Source organism: Podarcis cretensis, assembly GCF_951804945.1.
Source record: "Podarcis cretensis genome assembly, chromosome: 6".
Classification (NCBI taxonomy): Eukaryota; Metazoa; Chordata; class Lepidosauria; order Squamata; family Lacertidae; genus Podarcis; species Podarcis cretensis.
Window position 1 is genome coordinate 46,800,237 of NC_137175.1, and position 20,038 is coordinate 46,820,274.

The 20,038-nt window shown below is 43.7% G+C and overlaps 1 protein-coding gene across 2 annotated transcripts in view; it reads left to right on the forward strand.

Moving 5' to 3' along the window:
* Positions 1–20,038, forward strand: part of GRM4 (glutamate metabotropic receptor 4) — a 300,197-nt gene that overhangs the window by 115,585 nt on the left and 164,574 nt on the right. For both annotated transcript variants that reach the window (XM_079980860.1, XM_079980861.1), the window contains exon 3: positions 6,540–6,756. In XM_079980860.1, coding sequence (XP_079836986.1) covers positions 6,540–6,756 — 217 coding nt within the window. The remainder of the gene's footprint in view (positions 1–6,539; positions 6,757–20,038) is intronic.

The following is a 20,038-nucleotide window of genomic DNA, read 5'->3' on the forward strand; positions in this document are numbered from 1 at the left end:
ATTGGTACTTTGCACATGCCTCAACAGGTACTTGGGCATAGAACCTTAAAATATGGACAGGGCCTAGAAAGAGCATGTGTAGATAAGCCCTAAGTGTCACAAGTAGCTTGGCCCTTAAGAAAAAAAGCGAGAAATGGACAACTTATCTCAAGTTGCTCTTGTTCCATTATCCCATGTCTATGAAATAAAACAAGTGAGAGACTATTGCAGGCCAGATTTACCATCTTTTGGCTAAGATGCCATCCCAGATTGTGGCCATAAGCATTTATGGGGGGGTAGGGGTGGGTGAGCTACAGAGCATCATAGCTGCTTATTTAGATGGGGCTGTGGTGTGGCAGTGCAGCAGCAGTGGGGAGGTCAGTGCTGTATCGTTGCATCAGTGAGCCTTGCCTTACTCCAGTACCATCCAATGAAGCATCAGTAGCATCAATGTCAGGAGAATGACTTTGCTCACCAACATATGCTGCTGTCAGTTATAAGCAGAGCCTTTCTGGATCAGAGTAAAGGTTCATGCAGTTCAGCATTCTGTTACCTGCAGTGGCCAACCAGATGTCTCTGGCATACCCAAAAGAATGGCATGAAGGCAATAGCCCTCTCTTGTGGCTCCAAATGCAGCCATAACCATTTCTTCTAAATGAGGAGGGAGGTTGCAAACCATAACCAAATTGCTCATTCCAATAACAAGATCTTCTGTCTGTAAAATGACTTTTTTTAATGTCCCCGTTGGGTTCTGTTGCTCTCCACCAGCTATTTCCCTCAGTGACCATGTCTCACTGTTGCACTCTGGTTATCAGCTGTCATCTTCTGCTTCAGAGGAGGCTGGAGGACTTGTAGTGTTCCCTGAATGCATCAGTCTTGCAACCAACTCTGGGGAGAAATCCACTGTAGAAATGTGAGAATGAAGATGGCAGAGTTTTGTTGCTGCTTGAATAACTTTCTTCATCTGCGTGGAAACTTGGGCAGGGTGGGGAGAGGGAGAGGCAGTGATGATTTAATATGCCTTCTCCATCTCCAAAATTAATTAATGCCCGTAGAGCGTTCTGAAGATGTAAAGTGCTATATAAGTGCTTGGCAGCGCGTAAGATCCTCTGGTGCTAAATCATTCTAATGTACCATTCAGTGGGGGACAGCACAGCACTGATTAAGTTAAGAGGCTTATTTATTGCTTCATTGGTTAGGAGTTTTAAAACCAACACCCAGAAAGGGGTGGAACTGTCTCTCCACATCCCTTCCCTCTAAGACAGCTCCTTGCCTGATGGGAGATGGTGTATTAAAGCTGACCTGCAGCAAGGTTTGGACTAGGTTTGCCTTCAGACTGTCATTGTTTTGCAGGAGGGATTCAAACGCATACCAGAACTTTAGGTTTGCACTAGTTGGTTTGTTGGACTAATACAACAAACGCACTTAAAACCAACAGGACTTTATACAGTTCGAAGAAGCAACAGGGAAATGCATTGAAAAGTGTGGGATGAATGATTGACTAATGGGAAGATGTCTAAACACCCTGCAAGCAAATCAAGATGAATGCTCGTTGTCATATAACCACCCTGTAAACAAATCAGAATGAATGCTCAGTAAAGACTGGACATAGGCTAGCCACCGTGCAAGCTTTGTAGAAGCAAATCAAAATGAATGCTGTAGGAACAAGTCATCTGGAGGAGCTTTAGATCTTCCTCGCTCAGCCTTAGCACTGCTGGTCGGGCTTGAGAGGGATGTTGTCCACTGTTGATATTGATGAATCCTATTCCTAGTCTTGCTGCTCTTTCCCCTGCCTTGTGACTGTTCCCCATTGGAAGAAACAATTGCTTTTCTGAGTAATGAATAGAGGTGATCTGAAACTGATGCTGTTTTCATTCCTGCCATTCCTAGGTTAAGCCAGGTTGGCTTAATCCTTTTTGCTCTTCCATCTTTTCTGGAAACAAATGAACTTTGAAGCTGCTGGAGTGACTCTCCCAAGAAGGAGGTTGCAGCGTTTGGGACTTTCTAGCTTAGAGAAAAGGCGAGCAAAGAGGATTGGATAAATTCATAGAGCAGAGGGTTAGCAATGGCTACTAGCCATGGTGGCTGTGCTTTACCTTCACAGTTGGCAATGCTTCCAAATGCCAGTTGCTGGAAACCATGGGAGGGGAGAGTGCTCTTGTGCACATGTTCTTCTCGCTGGTTTCCCACAGGCATCTGGTTGGCTACTGTGATAACAGGATGCAGGACTAAATGGGCCATAAGCCTCATTGAGAAGACTGTTCTTATGTTCTATCTGTGAGGGCACTCCCTTCATCTTCTCCAGTGAACTTAGGTTCATATTTCATCTCTGCTTTTTTGGCCTTGGATGGTTTGCTTAAATCTCAACTTCAGTTCCACATCAGTAAAATGGAAACAGTAGCAATCTATTTCAGTAGGTTAATAAGAAAAGAGATTACTTGCTCTGAACCTTTGAGTTATAAATCTAAATATTATCAATAATAATGTATTGTAGAGTCATTGGACTCCTGTTAAAAAGAAGCACTGGATATATATTTATTATGCACCTTAACTAATGGGTGGTGTGGTCTCCAGGAATTAGAATAAATGAATTTGCTTCTAAACATTCACCTCAACATAGTCCTCTGTGAATTTTGATAGCCAAAGTTCTTTAGCTCTTTTCCACTCAAATAATCCCTTGAATTTCCTTAATATTTGTTATCTACGTTTGACAAACAATGGTATTTGAACTTAATGTTTGGTACTTGATATTTTTCAATATTTGATGGCTGACATGCAATGGTATTTAGTAGAGCATGGAATCACTGGTATATCATGTTTGATGGGTGGCATGAAGTTGGATTTAATATTAGACAGTATTTGATTATTGTAGTTCCAAAAATCTGAATAGCACCAGTTTGAGAGAGACTGCCATAGATTATTTTCAAACAATCAGAAATTATTAGTTAATTCTCTGCATCACCATTAAATGGGAAATCAAATTAATCTTATCCATTTCATAATAGTTTCATCCATTTTTAGCATAACTAATACAAATGTTTGAAATTTACCAAATATTTGAAAAAAGCAGCAAATATTGCCTGTGAATTTTTCTCAAAGTTGAAAATGTAAGTGGCTTTGAGTTGTTGCTATCTCTCAATTATTTTGGAAGACTTTAACCGTCAAGTCTCATAACCTGTCAACTCTCAAATACTAATTGCAATTACTAATTGCATCTATCAAATGCTGTCAGGTAAAAAATACTATTACATGTCAACTCCCATCAGCCCCAGCCAGCATGACCACTGATAAGGGACGGTGGGAGTTGTAATTCAGAACATCTGGAGGGGTACCAGAGCTGATTGGGTAATCTTTGGTGAGCACTCGTAGCCAAGTAAGATTTTCTTCCATAAACACAGTTTTAACAGTGAGTCCATAAGTGACTGTGGAGGCCAATTCTGGATCCACACATCCTTCCACAGTGGGGCCATATGTTTCCAGGTGAGAGTTGATCATAGTGATGGTTTGCTAAGCGTGTCTTCCTCTTAGTGCATTTTTCCCTTTAGTCCTGACTTCGAGCATCTTCAAAACCCATGACACCTTTGGTAAAGGCTATTCTCCAATTGGAGCGCTTGCAGGCCAGTGTTTCCCAGCTGTCGGTGTTGATTGGGTAGTATATATGTGCACACATGGGGTTTCATGTGTGCACACAAAAAGTGTGTCAAAAAGTGAGCAGGAATGTTCTGGTAGAGGTGGGGAGAAGTTGCTTGCTGTTCTCTCTCCCTTCAACAAGGACTGTTGCTGCCAAAGTGACTTGTTGATAGCTTCAGCTGCCATGTTTTATAAAAACATCTTTCTCTTCTCTATCCTTATCCCTTGAGTTCCCGACTGCCCTTTTGAAGCCTGTCATAATTAGGCTCAAAGCGTGGGAGGAGACGAAGTTGGTGGGCGGTGACAGCTGCACCAATTAAGCAAAGATAAACCATGAAAGGAGGGGGGCGGGCAGGAGTTAAAGTAGCAGAGAGCTCTTCTGTCTGAGGTTTTGGCAATCTGAAACCTGGGTCTTAGGAGCTCTTCAGATCTCCCTTCAGTAGCTGCTCCTGGGCCTGGAATCCATCTGGACCCTTTCCCGTCTTCCAACGTGTATCCTTTAGAGATGAGAGACCGAGGCTTTTTGTCTGTCTTCTTTTCTTCCTTCTTGGGGGATGCTCCAGCCTTCCTTTCATCTGCCATCCTCTGTAGTGGTGCCAAATTTCACGGGAGAAAATGCAGAATAGTGACGGCATTATTATTTTCTAGTGCTTCCCAGGCTCCTCTTCTGTGATCAGATCAAATGTGTTCTTTGGGGAGGAATGAAGGAGAAAGAATATCCTTTTAACGTTGGCTTTGCTGCTGTTCCCCGTCTTGTTAATCACAGCCGTCACCTTCTAGCAATGAACAAGAAACCTCTTGGGATGATTCAGAAGAAATTTGGAGCCAGATGGACACTACTCCAAAGCCTGATTCTTCACCCTCTCTTTACCCATTGTCATGCTACATACATCTTATTGCTGGTAGTGCTAAGAATCCAATAAACAGCCAGTGGAAACTGACTGGGGCTCTAGACTAAGATCTATGGGCTGAGGAGCTGAGCTCTATCTCCATTAGAAGGCTGTTCTGTTATGTCAATGTGAGCACATTTCCTTTCTTCTCTCTGATCTGGAGTTCCCATTTCAACTTCCCTTTGCAACATTCTGAGGCTTAAGGATGGAGAAGTGGCAGAGAAGACACTCATTCCCCATAGAATGAATGCTGGCTGGTTGGCACTGGGGAGAGCTTCCTAGTCCCTGCAGGCATTGTATAAGTATGAGAAGTCTCAAAGGTGCAGTGGGATGAAACGACTACCTGGTCCTCTCTCTCCAATTGGTGCTTGTTGGTATATTCTTGCAAACCTTAGTCTGCTCTTAAGGATTCAGAGGACACAAACAAGTACCAAGAGACTAGTGTGAGGCTGCAAAGCTTTTAAAAAATGTACAAGCCAGATTGTACACTACTAGGCTGCCTCTTTGAGGGTAAGAAAAAATGGAAGAGAACTGCCTGCTCCCCCTTTTCAAAAACAAGAAGCTGATGGACTTGGGAGTTTTAGTTTGCTTAATATTGATTATGAATTACTTCACCCACAATTAGTCCCTGCACCAATTTGTCTGCAATTTGGCAGATTCCATCCACTCTGGAGGGGCTCTTGTGCCTGTAAATCTCACCCCTTTGACCAAAAGCCGGAGGGTTATACAGTAGCTGTTTTTAGGTTCCTTATTATAGCAAATGGGAAACACAGAGCTTGGTTTTATCCCAAATAGCTCAGAACCTGGAGCACAGACTGAAGCAGAGGGAACCCAGAGTGACTCAGAAACAGATCTGATTTTTTAAAAAAGCATAAATATAGATCAAATGTGAATCTTGGGTCCTGTGCATGCCCCTAGTTATTATTTCATCTATAAACCAAGTATGAATTACAAGCAGCACAATACACTAGCTACGTTCAGGTTTTCTTTTAGCTATCTTGAAATAAAATGTGGAGGGGGCACAGGTTTGCCCCTACCTCCAACATCACTGTTTTCTGTACTCCACTTTTCCTATATTGAGGCCAGAATGGAAATCATTCATGCTTTGGGCTGAATGAACTTATAGGACTCCCCATGCATTGGAATCCAACACAATCAGGGCTTCTGATTGCAAGAAGATTCTTCAACCAAATATATGATCTTGCTGCTTGAAATGCAAAAGTTGGGAGGAGAGAGAGAGTAGCAATGGGGGATGCTGAGGGTGGGAGTGGCATAATGACGCATGCCATCTTCACATACTACATCAACATAGTTAAAACAGTGTCTAAATGAGGCCACTGTGGCCACACAGACTTAGATAGCTATAGGGGAGAAGTGACCATGCAACTAGAAGTATTCAAACAGTTTTGAAGACTGTTGATCACCTGGCAAAATAGGCCATCCCATTTTAAAATAGAACAATGGCTTCCCTCTCCACTGGGTGATTGGCTGCTATAAAAATGTTTCAACATTTCTGGTTATGCTCTGCCCTTGTGTATGGATGTCTAGAAAAGTGTTCTGCATTGGCTCTTTGGTGGTTCCCAATAATGATTCAGACACTTTCTAATTTGTGGTGCTCATCCCTTGGGAAGGACTGCAGCTTAGAGGCACACCACATGCTTTGGATGCAGAAGTTCCCATATTCAATCACTGACAGCTTCAAGTAAGGCTGGGAAGGACCTAGCCTGGAAGCCTGGAGAGCCACTGCCATTCAGTGTCAACAAAACTGAGTTAGAAGGACCACATCCTATGTTCTTTCCAAAAGCTGTGACATGACTTAACCTGAATCCAGTAAGATACTGGGGACTGCTTGTCCCTAGCCCAGTTATTAATCTCTGAGTCTTTGCTTTCAAAGAACAACAAATGTTCTTCCCATGGGACAGCCCATTAGAGACCTGATGCTCAAATACTAGTATGGGGTTTATGGATTTCTAGAATGGATTATCCAGTTTGACATTGTGAGATCTCTCTCTCTCTCCTTCTCTCTCCCCACCCTCACAGATTCCTCAGATAAGCTATGCTTCCACCGCCCCTGACCTGAGTGACAACAGCAGATATGACTTCTTTTCCCGTGTCGTCCCCTCAGACACCTACCAAGCCCAGGCCATGGTGGATATTGTCAAAGCATTCAAGTGGAATTATGTTTCGACCTTAGCCTCTGAAGGCAGCTATGGTGAGAGTGGAGTGGAGGCCTTCATCCAGAAATCCAGAGAGAATGGTAGGTAAACTGCTGTTCCTATAAAGAGATGATGTATGGGATAGAGATAATATACTGAACCATGGGGAAAGGATAGCTGCTCCTATTGCTGGGGAATGAGATATGGGCTACAGGGCTAAAAAAAACCATGGATAATAGGGTATCTTGAGTGTTGATGGATTTATCTTTTAACTTATATGTGAGTCTTGGAAGCCAGAAAAGATTGTTACAAATCTTCACTGTAGCACATCTATATATCCGTTGTGTTGAAGGTAACAGTTGAGTGAATAATGGGTCCCCATTGGCTACATTGTTTAGAAAGTGATAATCTCTGAAGGAGACAAGAAAGTTATTGCTATTGGTTGATGTTGCTGAAAATGTTCTTCAGGAGGTTCATTCTTCATGAAGTGCAAACAATGCTGTCAATGAGGCAGATGTGATGGTGATGACCAGCTTTCAAAGAATCATTAAGAAACTGAGCGTGTGCTGGATTTCATGCTATAATCCAGTTAGGAGAACATGTTGCCTTTAAATGTTTTAACTTCAGCAGCAGAAAAAGTGATTGCTATAAGGAGGTCACAGAGAAGGGATGTGGCCATGGATAATTTTAATGTTTTATGTTCTTGTAAACTGTTTAGAGGTTTGTTTGTTTTTTAAATCAAGCATTACATAAGTTTTGTTAAATAAATAAATGTGCATGAATTGTCCATGTCCGGTGAGAAGACTGTATATTTTGTGTTGCTAAGTGTTCAGAGTGCCAATATGTGGAAAGACAGAAATACCTGTGGAAATTAAGAGGCATGTTTTGTACATCCTGAGCCTAGAGACCATTTTTCTTTTACTACTGCTATACATTGGTACCTCGGGTTACAAACACCTCGGGTTACAAACACTTTGGGTTACAGACTCCGCTAACCCAGAAGTAGTACCTTGGGTTAAGAACTTTACCTCAGGATAAGAACAGAAATCGTGCGCCGGTGGTGTGGCGGCAGCAGGAGGCCCCATTAGCTAAAGTGCTACCTCAGGTTAAGAATGGTTTCAGGTTACTCCGGAACTAATTAAGTTTGTAACCAGAGGTACCACTGTATTAGTGTGCAGCATACCATGAGGCAGCAAGACTAAGTTACAGTTATGCAAGTAGTAGTTAAGTGTCAGAATGGAAAGTGTGGGGTTGTCTGCTAAGGTCTACTCATTGATAAAGCTCCACCCATCACTATGTCAGTGATGGTCCATTGCAAATTAGTGTACACACCCTGTTTCCAACCTTGGACAGTGAGGCTGTTTCATTCACAATCCTAGCCAACCAAGTGGGGATCCTAGTGCACACAACATAATCTATGAAGCAAAGTCCCAGCTCTTTCTTTCCTTTGATTGAATGAGAAGCTCAACCGAGAGAATAGTAACTGTTAAATAGAGTAAGGGTTCAAATCAAATGTGGAGCCTGTAAGATTGCCACCACATTTGTCCTATCTCTGTTCTTCTGCCTTTAACAGCAACCTGAGAAGCAGAAATAGAGAAGGTAACTCCCATCATCTCCACTTGTCAGAAAAAGATTTGCTGTGTTTCAGACTGCTGTAAAATCACCAACAATACAACTAGTGGAAACTCAGCCTGTCATACAAACTTATGAGAGAGATGCTGAAATGCTAATTTCCTTAGCTGGAAGCAATCCTTGGTAGCTTGCTTTCAGCTTGGTGTACGTGTTGCTTGCCCTTCTCTCTCCATCTGCCAGACTTGCCAGTAGAGGTACATTTTCCAACCTGGAGCCAAAGCCTCTGTGTTTATGTGTTTATACAGCACATCAAGCTCATTGTAATTGCTTATTTTCAAGGACCACATAGTGTCCAAATGTTAGACATTGGTAATACCCTGCAGATATAATCCTGCTATAAATCTCGCCTAAGCCCTTTTAATTGCACAGCCTGGGCCGAATTCATTATTGCTACTGTTTGCAGAGGCGTGGCAGTTTTCAGGGCATTGCAGAGAGACAGGGAAGGACTCTAGGATTTGGCCCAGACATCCTCTCTAAGAAGGCGTGGGTTGCACAAGAAGTGCTTGCAGAAGGCAAAATGGTGCAGGCATTTCCCCCAAGAAAGGTGGAACAAACGTTTTCAAGGTGTGACTCAGTCCTCTGTAGGGAGCCATGGCAGTTGCCAGGGGCAGGTATGAGTGACATTACTCTGAATGTGTGACTTTGCTGAGCTAGGAAGCAGAATGGGCCATACCTTCTCTCCATATGCAATCAGCATAAAGCCTGACATTCATCTATTCCATTCATTGCAGGGACAGTAAGTGCTGGAAGACAAGGGAGTACCTAGCAGTTACAGCCAGATGGGCTCTTTTTATAGATCTAGTTGCCACACACACACACACACACACACACACACACACCCCTCATTTTTTTAAAAAACGCCAAAACACAAAAAATCTTTATACTGAGTCAAAAGTTAGTGTTACTGGGGAAGCCTTTGTTTTTAAATCTCATACAGTGGTACCTCGGGTTACATATGCTTCAGGTTACAAACTCCGCTAACCCAGAAATAGTGCTTCAGGTTAAGAACTTTGCTTCAGGATGAGAACAGAAATCATGCTCCGGTGGCGCGGCAGCAGCGGGAGGCCCCATTAGCTAAAGTGGTGCTTCAGGTCAAGAAAGTTTCAGGTTAAATACGAACCTCCGGAACGAATTAAGTACTTAACCCGAGGTACCACTGTATAGGGGTGCTCAATAGCTGTTTGCCTGACACAGGAAGCTCCCTTCTGGCTACATTTGGGACTTTCTGAAATAATGTTGATGATAATGCTCACTGCTCTGAAAGCCAGGGACTCAAGTCTCACCATTCTTTGATGGAAAGTAGAGTCAACTTATTCCTAAAGACTAGGAGGGCTATAAGGAGGACATAATGGAGAAGAATACAATGCTCAACTGCGAGCATAGCAGTCCCTCTCATAAGCAGGAATGGGCAGCCATGTTTTCTAGTAGGAATGTGGTCCTCATTCATTATCTCCAGTTCTCCAGACTTCCTAGAACTCTTGAAAATCTGTACATGTGGACTTTCTTCTTATCCCAGCCACCATGGGCTATTCAAAATGATGAAAGTGTAAAAGACTGCTGAGATGAGCTTTTGGTGAGTGTGATTACTTGCAGCACCGGTAGATGGCACTTCAGTCTTTGCTGCATAATTCCTATGATTTGCATTGTGGGATGAATAAGACTTGTTTCTGGGCATCTCAAGCAGCTTCTGCAATGCCAGCTTAATGTCATGGATGATAATTCAGTGGGAATCCCAAGCATATATTTGCTGGGACATAGGATGGCCACCTGATAATGGACAGAAACTTTGGCAGGCAGAAATTAACAGGTGAGACTTCTCCCATCATCCTGCCAGGGGAAATTTTAGGTGGTGTTGACTTCTGCCTGTTTTGCAGGTACAGAATCCTTGTCTACAAAAAGTGGGTGTCTGCAGTGGGCAACACAGCCAGTGAGTCTTCCATGCCATATGTTTGCTGGTCCCTCGATGTTCCCTCCTAGCTCACTGTGTAAGATAAAAGAGAATCCTGCTCGCCACAGCAGGCTGGGGAAGGAAGGTTAGTGCAGAAACTGGCAGAGTAATGTGACAAGAGGTGCAGTGGCTGGATCCACTCTCACTGCTTTGAAATATTTAACAGTATAGGCAAGATTTCTGGGTGTCGATTTGGCAGCCCTAGGTGGACACTGTGTGCAACCTAAATTAGCCTATGACTGTCCCTTTATCCTCTGCTGCTCAGAGATATAGTTTCACTATTGCATACAGTTTTAGGAGGTGCGTGAAAATTCTGCTGCATCTACAGAAGCTTTCTGTTATGAAAGAGTCTTCTGGTTCTTTATGATGCCATATGAAACAACTCCTCACACCTCTTTAGGTTTAAGATATATCCAGATGGAAGGGGAATTGATGTGCACACCCAGCTACTGCAGCTGTCAGAACTATCAGAAGATAGAATCAGGATTCAAGATGACCTTAAAATGATTGGAGAACTGGCCCAAACTAACAAAATCAATTTCAATAGGAACAAATGTAAGGTTCTACATTTAGAAGAAGAAGAAGAGTTTGGATTTGATACCCCACTTTATCACTACCCAAAGGAGTCTCAAAGTGGCTAACATTCTCCTTTCCCTTCCTCCCCCACAACAAACACTCTGTGAGGTGAGTGGGGCTGAGAGACTTCAGAGAAGTGTGACTGGCCCAAGGTCACCCAGCAGCTGCATGTGGAGGAGTGGAGATGCGAACCCGGTTCACCAGATTACGAGTCTATTGCTCTTAACCACTACACCACACTGGCTTCATTTAGGCAGGAAGAACCAGATTCACCAATATAGGATGGAGGACACCTGGCTTGACAGCAGTATCTAAAAAGGATCTAGGGGTCTTAAAGGTAAAGGTAAAGGTACCCCTGCCCATACGGGCCAGTCTTGACAGACTCTGGGGTTGTGCGCCCATCTCACTTAAGAGGCCAGGGGCCAGCGCTGTCCGGAGACACTTCCGGGTCACGTGGCCAGCGTGACATCGCTGCTCTGGCGAGCCAGAGCCGCACACGGAAACGCCGTTTACCTTCCCGCTGGTAAGCGGTCCCTATTTATCTACTTGCACCCGGAGGTGCTTTCGAACTGCTAGGTTGGCAGGCGCTGGGACCGAGCAGCGGGAGCGCACCCCGCCGCAGGGATTCGAACCGCCGACCTTTCGATCGGCAAGTCCTAGGCGCTGAGGCTTTAACCCACAGCGCCACCTGCGTCCCTTCTAGGGGTCTTAGTAGACCACAAACTTAGCATGAGTCAACAGTGTGATGCAGCAGCAGCGGGAAAATAATAATTAAAAAACAACAACCCAATGCTATTCTAGGCTGCATCAACAAAAGCATAGTAATAGGGAAGTAATAGTACCACTCCATTCTGCTTTGGTCAGACCCCACTTAGAGTACTGTATCCGGTTCTGGGCACCACAGTTTAAGAAGGGTATTGACAAGCTGGAACATGTGCAACCAAGATGATCAAGGGTCTGGAAACTAAGCCTTATGAAGAATGGTTGAGGGAGTTGGACATGCTTAGCCTAGAGAAGAGGAAACTGAGAGTAGCTATGATAGACATCTTCAAATATCTGAGCAGTGGTCATATGGATGATGATGCAAGCTTGTTTCCTCTGCTCCAGAAGTCCATAAAGGATCCAATGAATTCAAATTACAAGAAAGGGGATTCCGAAGCAAGAACTTTTTGGTGGTAAGGGCTACAGTGAAATGGACTACCTTCATTAGAGGTTTTTAAACAGAGGTTGGATGCCATCTGCCAGCATATTATAGTTCTGATTTCTGCATTGCAGAGGGTTGAACTAGATGAGCCTTGGGGTCCCGTCTAACTCTACAATTCTATGATTCTGTTACACCCATGACTCATGGGGGGATGCTTTTCTTCTCTTTCCCCCTCTTTTTTGTGTGTGGGTGGACATGTTGCACTAGGGAGAGGTGAGAGAGAGGAGAGGCACTCCTTTCTCATCTTGGTGTGGGAGAAACCTGAACTGGAACTCTCCTAGGGTGGAGTAGAACACACAGAGACCAAAATAGGGCTTATGAAAGTGATGTCCTTTTGGTGGTGCAAAATAAACAGCTGACAAATTACAGAAGTACGCACCTGCAACTGTATGAAACTGGATTTTTCACCCATCTTTAATTTTAGGAAAAGAAAGGAAGAGAAAAAGGGAGACATATGGTAGGAAGGGAAGAGAAGAAAGAGAAGCCATTTCTCTCACTCTCCAAATTGAAAACTGAATTGAAAGGCTGTGCAGTGCTGCTGATGTCCCCTTGCAGCCTAATCCTTCTGAAAGATTAAAGATGTCTTTGGCCATATATTGTATTGATTCATTCTCTGAAGTATAAATCATTCGTTCGCCAGCAGGCTGGCAACCAACCAACCAACCAACCAGTGCTTACAGTTGAATGTTTAAGGATGAAAAGGGGAGGGGGCATGTATTTATCTCTGTGTTTGTATGTATATTTGAGGATACTAGGGAGGGACAGATCCATAGTATTGCCTTCTCTGGGTTTGCTCAAGGCCAAGGTTTAAGAGGAGATGCTTTGCTGAAATGCCGAACACCATAAGCAACCTCGTTCAAGAGTGCCCCCCCATATCTTTACACCCAAGTTCTGTCTCTCTCTTGCTGATGGAAGTGCCACACACCCATGTAACTTCAAAGGTAAAGACAACCTGTAATTGTGAGAAGAGGCTTGCACCATATTACTGAAGATCATATGTTGTCATCCATGGCCACCAACAAGTGGTTTTTGTGAGTGAGACTGTGGTGCTAGCATGGATGGAAAGCACTTGGGGATGGCATGAGTGCAAGAAGCATTAAAAGCTGGCAGAGCGGATGAGTTTAATCATCCCCTTTCCCCCCGATGGTATGATATACATCAACTTCTGAAAGAGAAATGAGGAGGTCAGGAATAATTGTGGGCAGGATTAGACAGCTATCGGGTATCAGCAAAACATTACCATCAACATGTGTCATTAAGTAACTGCTGTATATAGTGTTTTGGGAGTTCTGCGAAAACATATAATCAAGTTTTATGACTACCAGAAAATCAGCTGTCATAATTTTAAAAGGAAGTGATTCATTGAAGCTGTAGGCAGGGGCTCATCCAGGAACCTACCAGCCCTGACATCTGAAGCACTGGGACCTAGGTACTGGTTCCTAGGGGATGGGTGGACTGATCAGGGCAGAAGGTAACTTTGTGCTCATTTCACATGGGTAGCTATTTGTTGGATCTGGGCACAGCTTCCTCTTAGTCCATGCTCCATCTCTTTCAGCCTTATCATACATTCAGTGTTCGTTTAGGGTACTCTCAAGTTGAGGTGGGCTATCTCAGTGCTGGGCTATGGGCAACAATCTAGAGTGAGTCAGGACCTGGGAGCTGGAACTGAAGAGCCATCAGGATCTGAGGGCAAACCACGAATCAGAACCAAAGAGAAATCAGGATCAAGACTGCAGAGCAAGTCCAAACCAAACAGCAAGACCACCCTAGACCTTGTTGCACAAGCAAAATTCCACTGAGACAGGAAACTCTCTTTGCCCACCCTGCCTCACCCTGCCCCATGGAGTGCCGTTGTTGCCACTCCAGTCCCTCACATACTACTACTGATGCAAAATGGGCACATTTGGGTTTTGTGTTGATATACAAAGCCCTGAGCAACTTGGGCTCAGGATGCCTTAAGCCCTTATATCCCAGCTCAAACACCAATATCATTTGAAGGAGCACTGTTAGTTGTGTTACAGAAGCCCAACTGGACTCAGGTGCAAGATGGGCATTCAGTGTTGCCACTCCCATGCAGAGATTTGGCAGGCATCCTCACACTTGACTTTCAGGCATCTCTCCAAGGCATTTTTATGCCGACAGGCCTTTGCAACTATTTAATTTTTATTAAATTAAAATTAATTATTTTGATTTTGATTGGCCAGCCACCATAATAATGAAGGTTCTTTAGCAATGATTTCTGCATTGCAAGGGGTTGAGCTAGAGGACCCTTGGGGTCTCCTGCAATGCTACAATTTTATGATTATCTGTATTTTTAAAAGCGTCTTTTATGTTTTAACATTGTACACCCCCCTGATATTTCATGGTAAGGTGGTAAAGAAATACTTCTATAAATAAAAGCACAAATAAATATATACAACTCAGCACAACTCTGCAGGCCAAAGAGTGCACACCATTGGCTATTATGCATAGATAGATAGATAGATAGATAGATAGATAGATAGATAGAGTGCTTTTTTCTGGGGGGACACATGGAGACACATACCCCTAAACATTTTGTGAATTTTTGTACTTTGGTCCATTTACTGTATTTATTTTTTCCGATTTGAATGATAAAATGGTGATTTTCTTGAATCCAAATGAGAGTATCCTTAAACATTTTTTTTAAAGAAAAAAAAGCACTGGATAGATAGAGAGAGAGAGCTAGACAGGTGTCTCAAAATATTTCTATTTTTCTCTTTAAAATAAATCTACTATTGTTAGATTGCTGCTTGGTAAGAATTACCCAGCGCATTTGCAGTTTTCAAGGAGACTTGAAATGAACTGGCTTTTTTTATTACAAACAACTTTGCTCAAGCCCTCTCTTTTTGTTCCCCATCACCAAGCTGGGTACTTTCCAGTAGAGAGGAGACGTTTATAAATACTAGCAGGTTTTAACGGAGTATAAAGTTGGCACCGTTGTTCGGCTCACCCAATTTAGTGGAATTATCCCTGAAGGCAGGTGCTTTAACTTGTCTGGAAACTTTGGATGGCCCAAAATTCCATGCTCAGCAAAACTTGGCAAGGATTTGTCAAGAATGAGAAAGCATTCTGCTGACTGTTGCTACAGGATGCTTAGAAGGGATTACCTTGCCGCGAAGCAGCGCTGGCAGTGAGCTGCAGGCACTCCCAGCCTCTCCCTTAAGAGGCCACTGTGGAGCACAGTGCACTGCCATTGGCTACATAAGACAGGCAGCAAGACATTCCGCTCTTCAGCTCCATCTCTCAAGGCTCACAAACAGGGAGAAAATGGGAGCACTAGCCATTGTGAGCTCAATTAGGGAACCTCTGCTCTGCTAATTCAGGAGAGCTGGCTCTGGAAATGCTCACTACAGCATGCTTCACTCAACGTTGGATCGACAAACCCCACAGCTACTCAACTCCTCTTTTGTACAGTTGCTTTGGTGCTACTGACTGTGAGCATCGAACAAACCCAGTTCCACCCAGTCTCTCTCCTCAGGACATGCGGCAGGAAATGAGGGGCTGACTATCATGAGAGCTTTCCACCATTTCTGAGCTGCCTTTCTCCCCTTGGCTTTCTACTACACATAAGCCACCAAGAGAGCAATAGAGAGGGAGAGAGGAAGGAAAGAGTGTTTTTTGAGCCAACTCCAGCCCTGTGGTGCACAGGCTGCTGTCTATTACTAATTTAACTGTATCTGAATGGCACATTAAGTTCTGGTGAGATCTGTGGGACACTAGGCTATTTAGTTCTAGTCAAACTGTGTTATGGCCTTATAAATGGATAAAGGGAATAAAAACTTTGAGGTGACAAGCTTCTAATCAAAGGTCTATAAATAGGAACTGTGTTAATTCTAGGCTTCTTCTTTGTTACCACAGCTCTGAGAAATGGCTTTGCTTTTCATATAAGGTGAACCCATTTGGGACTCTCTGCTCTTCAGGATTTTAAGTTGACAAGCATTGCCTTTGTCAAGGCGGCTTCGTTTTGTGTGTGTGCCTGTGTCTGAATTTTAGAACAAATGGGTGAGGATAAGTCAGGATGAATTTGTATGACAAAGAGTGCTTTACTTCTGCATGCTTGGTTTGGTTTTGTACATCTGTGGACTGCATGGATAGATGAGCCTGAAAGTGTGTTTATTTCTATGTACTGAACCCTTTCCTCCCTCTGCTGTTTCCCTATATACTTATGTGGACAGTATGACTGTATACTTGTGTATATGATAGAACTGTACACAGTGTAGCTGTATATTTGTACAGATGTGTGTATGTGCTTTCTTCCTACACACATACATGCATACATGCGTCTTTATAGGTATGTCTGCATGTACCTTCCATAAGAACACAGTAATGTCGACACTGACTGGCAGCAGCTTTCTTGGGTTTCAAGCCCTACTTAGAAATGTTGAAGACTGAACCTGGGATTTCCTGCATGCAAATTAGATGCTCTGCCTCTGCACTGTGTCCTTCCTAATGGTGTTTAGAGTAGTTCTTTGGATATAAATGTCAGTATTCATGTTTGAATTTTTAGTGATTGGTGTTGCAGAGAAGCTGGGGACCTGAAGGTGCTAAGGCAGGGCAGTGTTCTAGAGTCAGAGGCAGAAGTGGAGGATGGAGAACAAGGGTGCCAAGAGGCAGAGATGAGGCAAGCTACTGAAGAAGGCAGGGTATCTCCCCCTCCTGCTGCGATCAGCTCCCCTCCCCCCTGGTTGTTCAGAACATGAAGAGGAATGAAGAGGGTGGAGCAAAGAAATACAAGACAAAGGAGCCTCAGGTTGCTGGGGAAGGACCTGGGGCAGGAGTCTTAGAGAGCAGTGTGGTGGCAGGGACCTTCAGTCATTGCAACTGCCTCATTGGGACAAGACCTACTGGCAAAAGTTGCTGTGATCACTAGGCCTGAGCAGTTTTGGTTGCTTTGAATAAAGGGTTAACTTCACTGAAATCAGGTGTTTTATTGCTCCTGATTTCAGCTCCTGGCAGCTGCCATCCCTTCAGATGCTTGTAAATGCTGAGTATCAACCACATCTGGATCACGGTGGTAATGTGATCTGTCTTGACAAAGAGACACGAGCAAAGGGATAGTGACCTATTCCTTGTCATGAGTTTGAATTGTCCCTCATACAGATTTGCTACCTGCAACAGCAGTCCTCCTCTGCCCAGCTTGCACAGGTGAGTGCTGCTGGGTGTTCTGCTTTTCCGGAGCTGCACAAACACCTGCTCCGATGAGCACAAGTTGTATTCCCTCATTTTATTTCACTAGCCGAGACAGTGAAAGTGAGAATACTGAGTTTGCCTTATTGGTTCCACCAATCACCATTTTCTGATGCAATTTCTGGCTAGGAATATACCAGCCACAAAGAGAGTTAACCTTTTCTTAAAGGCAAAATCCCAACTGGAGCCCACTCATCTGATAGTGGTGAATGGAAGGTTGGTATTTTTCATAACACACACATGCAGATAAATACTGGGCTTCACTTTTAATGTTCACTGAGCCTCATAGTTGCACAAAGAATGTCAGGTGTGACTAAGGCCACCCACAGGTCCAGCTAGGTTGTATTTCATCAAGAAGATTTTGAATGTCTGAATCAACTTGAAGCACCTCAAAATTCAACTGCATAAAAACTAAATTCAACCCAGAGTTTTTAACTCTCCATAGTTGTGGAGATCATCCATCAGCATCACTTGCAAACCCACTTTGAAGTGGTTTGTCACTCCTAATGTGGTGTACAAGGTTCCTAGCTTAGGGGTCAGTCCAATCCTTAGGCTGGCAGCTGTGGGGCTGTATGGAGCAGTGTCGTCCCCACCACTTCCATAGCCACATCAGTCAGGGTGGATGGTTCCAGGTGGGAAAGAATACTTGTTTGCTGTGCCAGCTCCACAATGAAGAAGGCAGGCTTTGGGATTTCTCTGTCGGTGCTCAGACTTTTGCAAAATTTGAAACTCTGATGAAAGTTCACATTTTGCAAATTTGACCTCCACAGTTTACATTTGAATTTCAGAATTTAAAGCTGGAATTAAAATGTGGAATTTGCCTTTTTTGACTGTCAACGTGAATGTTAAAATACAGCTGTATTTTTTTATTATAAGCTAATAGTCAGATACTGTCCAATAATGATTGCTACTGCATGTCTACCGTCAAATATTGGTTGTGTCAGAGCCTGTCAAACACAGACTGCTACAGATGCCATTCTCAGATCTGATAACATTGTTGCCAAGTGTTGACTGCTACATATTGGATACTGTCAAACACTGCTTACTATTGCATGCCAATTGTCAGATATGGCAAATACTTTCTGCTTCCATATACCAGCTCTAGCTAGCGCAAAATGTTGCAGCTAGACTCTTGATGGGGACAGACTACCCCCACTCCAGTGTTTAAAAGCTTACAAGGCCCTTAACAATATGGGTCCACAATATCTTGAAGATCACCTGATCCCTTATATACCAGCTTGATCACTGAGATTTTTGGGGGGTCTCTCTTGGTGGTCCCCAATGGCTCAGAGGCATGGCTTGTGATTACTAGAAACCATGCATTTAGTGTAGTGTACCCAAATCGGTAGAACTCTCTTCCCACTAAGATCAGATAGGCAGCCTCCTTGCTGAAGTTCAGGTGCATGACTGAGACTTTCTTGTTTCAGCAGGCATTTTCAGGTAGTGTTTGGCTTTCTTATTGTTATATTGTCCCATCTTCTATGGATTTTTTGTGCTTAGAATTGTGAATAATTATCCAGTATACAAATGCCACAAATAAATTAATTAATAGATAAATAAGTGGCTGACTTGCTTATGGAGGGGCACACACGCACAAACAAGAGAATAGGGCTGTCAGCATAAAAATATATTCGATAGACGTCTGGAAATTAGCGGTGAGGATTCCTGCCAAATTTCTTCTGGGCAAGTATTCCACAGATTGGGACAAAGTCCGCTGGGTTTCTGAAACATGAGAGACAACTAACAGTGTTTCTCTGGATAATCTCTGGGATATAAGGGCTCAGGTGGTCCTTAAGGTGTCCTGGACCCAAGTTGTTTTGTGTTTTATATATGAATACAAGAACCTCAAACCTGATCCTATCAGCAGTTTAGCTGCTGTATTCTACACCTGCTGGAGTTTCTGGATCAAGTCCAAGGGCAGCCCCACATAGAGTACACCACAGTAATCCAGTCTGGACTCCAGTAGCCAGGCTGTATTTGGCTGTAGCTGGCACACCAGACGGAGCTGGTAAATGGCACTCCTAGTATCAGAGGTCAATGGTATCAAAGGCCACAGATACAGTGTAAGAGTCCTGGAACAGGGTGGCACCCCCCCCTGAGCCATCCCTCAGTACAGGTCATCCATCAGGGCTACCAAGACTGATACACTCCCCAAACCAGACTTGAACCCAGACTCAATTTAGATTATCAGGGTGCCATACAGGAATGCTTGCACTTACTGCTATGCCTGTGGGTTCAGGTCTGGTGAATCACACTCATGTAACCATGACAAACACAGTTGCTAACTAAAGTGTGTCACCTCTATATTTTTTGATTACTCACAATTAACCTTTCCTTCAACATATATATCTCCCCTCCTTTTCCCCTGACAGGGAATCAAGTGGGCTTACATCTAACTAAGCCTTCCTTCCTTGCTTGCAGAGGCAAACCAGTATCTCCCTGGCATGTGGTGCCTTTCTCATATTAGGGACTGATCTGATAGCAGCTCCAATATCATTGGGATAATGCTTAAATGACCCGGCCACATGGATGAGCCTAATCACATAGGTTTTCCCAATGGAACTGGCACTGTGTCAGGAAGGAGTGTTGTCAGTTCTTTGAGAGAGATCCACGCCATTTTAAGGAATCCTCCCAGCTGCGTAGGAGACGCTCACACATAAATGGCTCCAACAAAGCTGGGGCAGCATTGGAAAGGCAGCTGTGTGTGTGTGTGTGTGTGTGTGTGTGTGTGTGTGAAAATAATCCTCATGCTGCCTCAACCCACCCCCCATCTTTTCTTGGTGCGGCTTTATTCCAGTTTGTGTGTGTTCTTCCT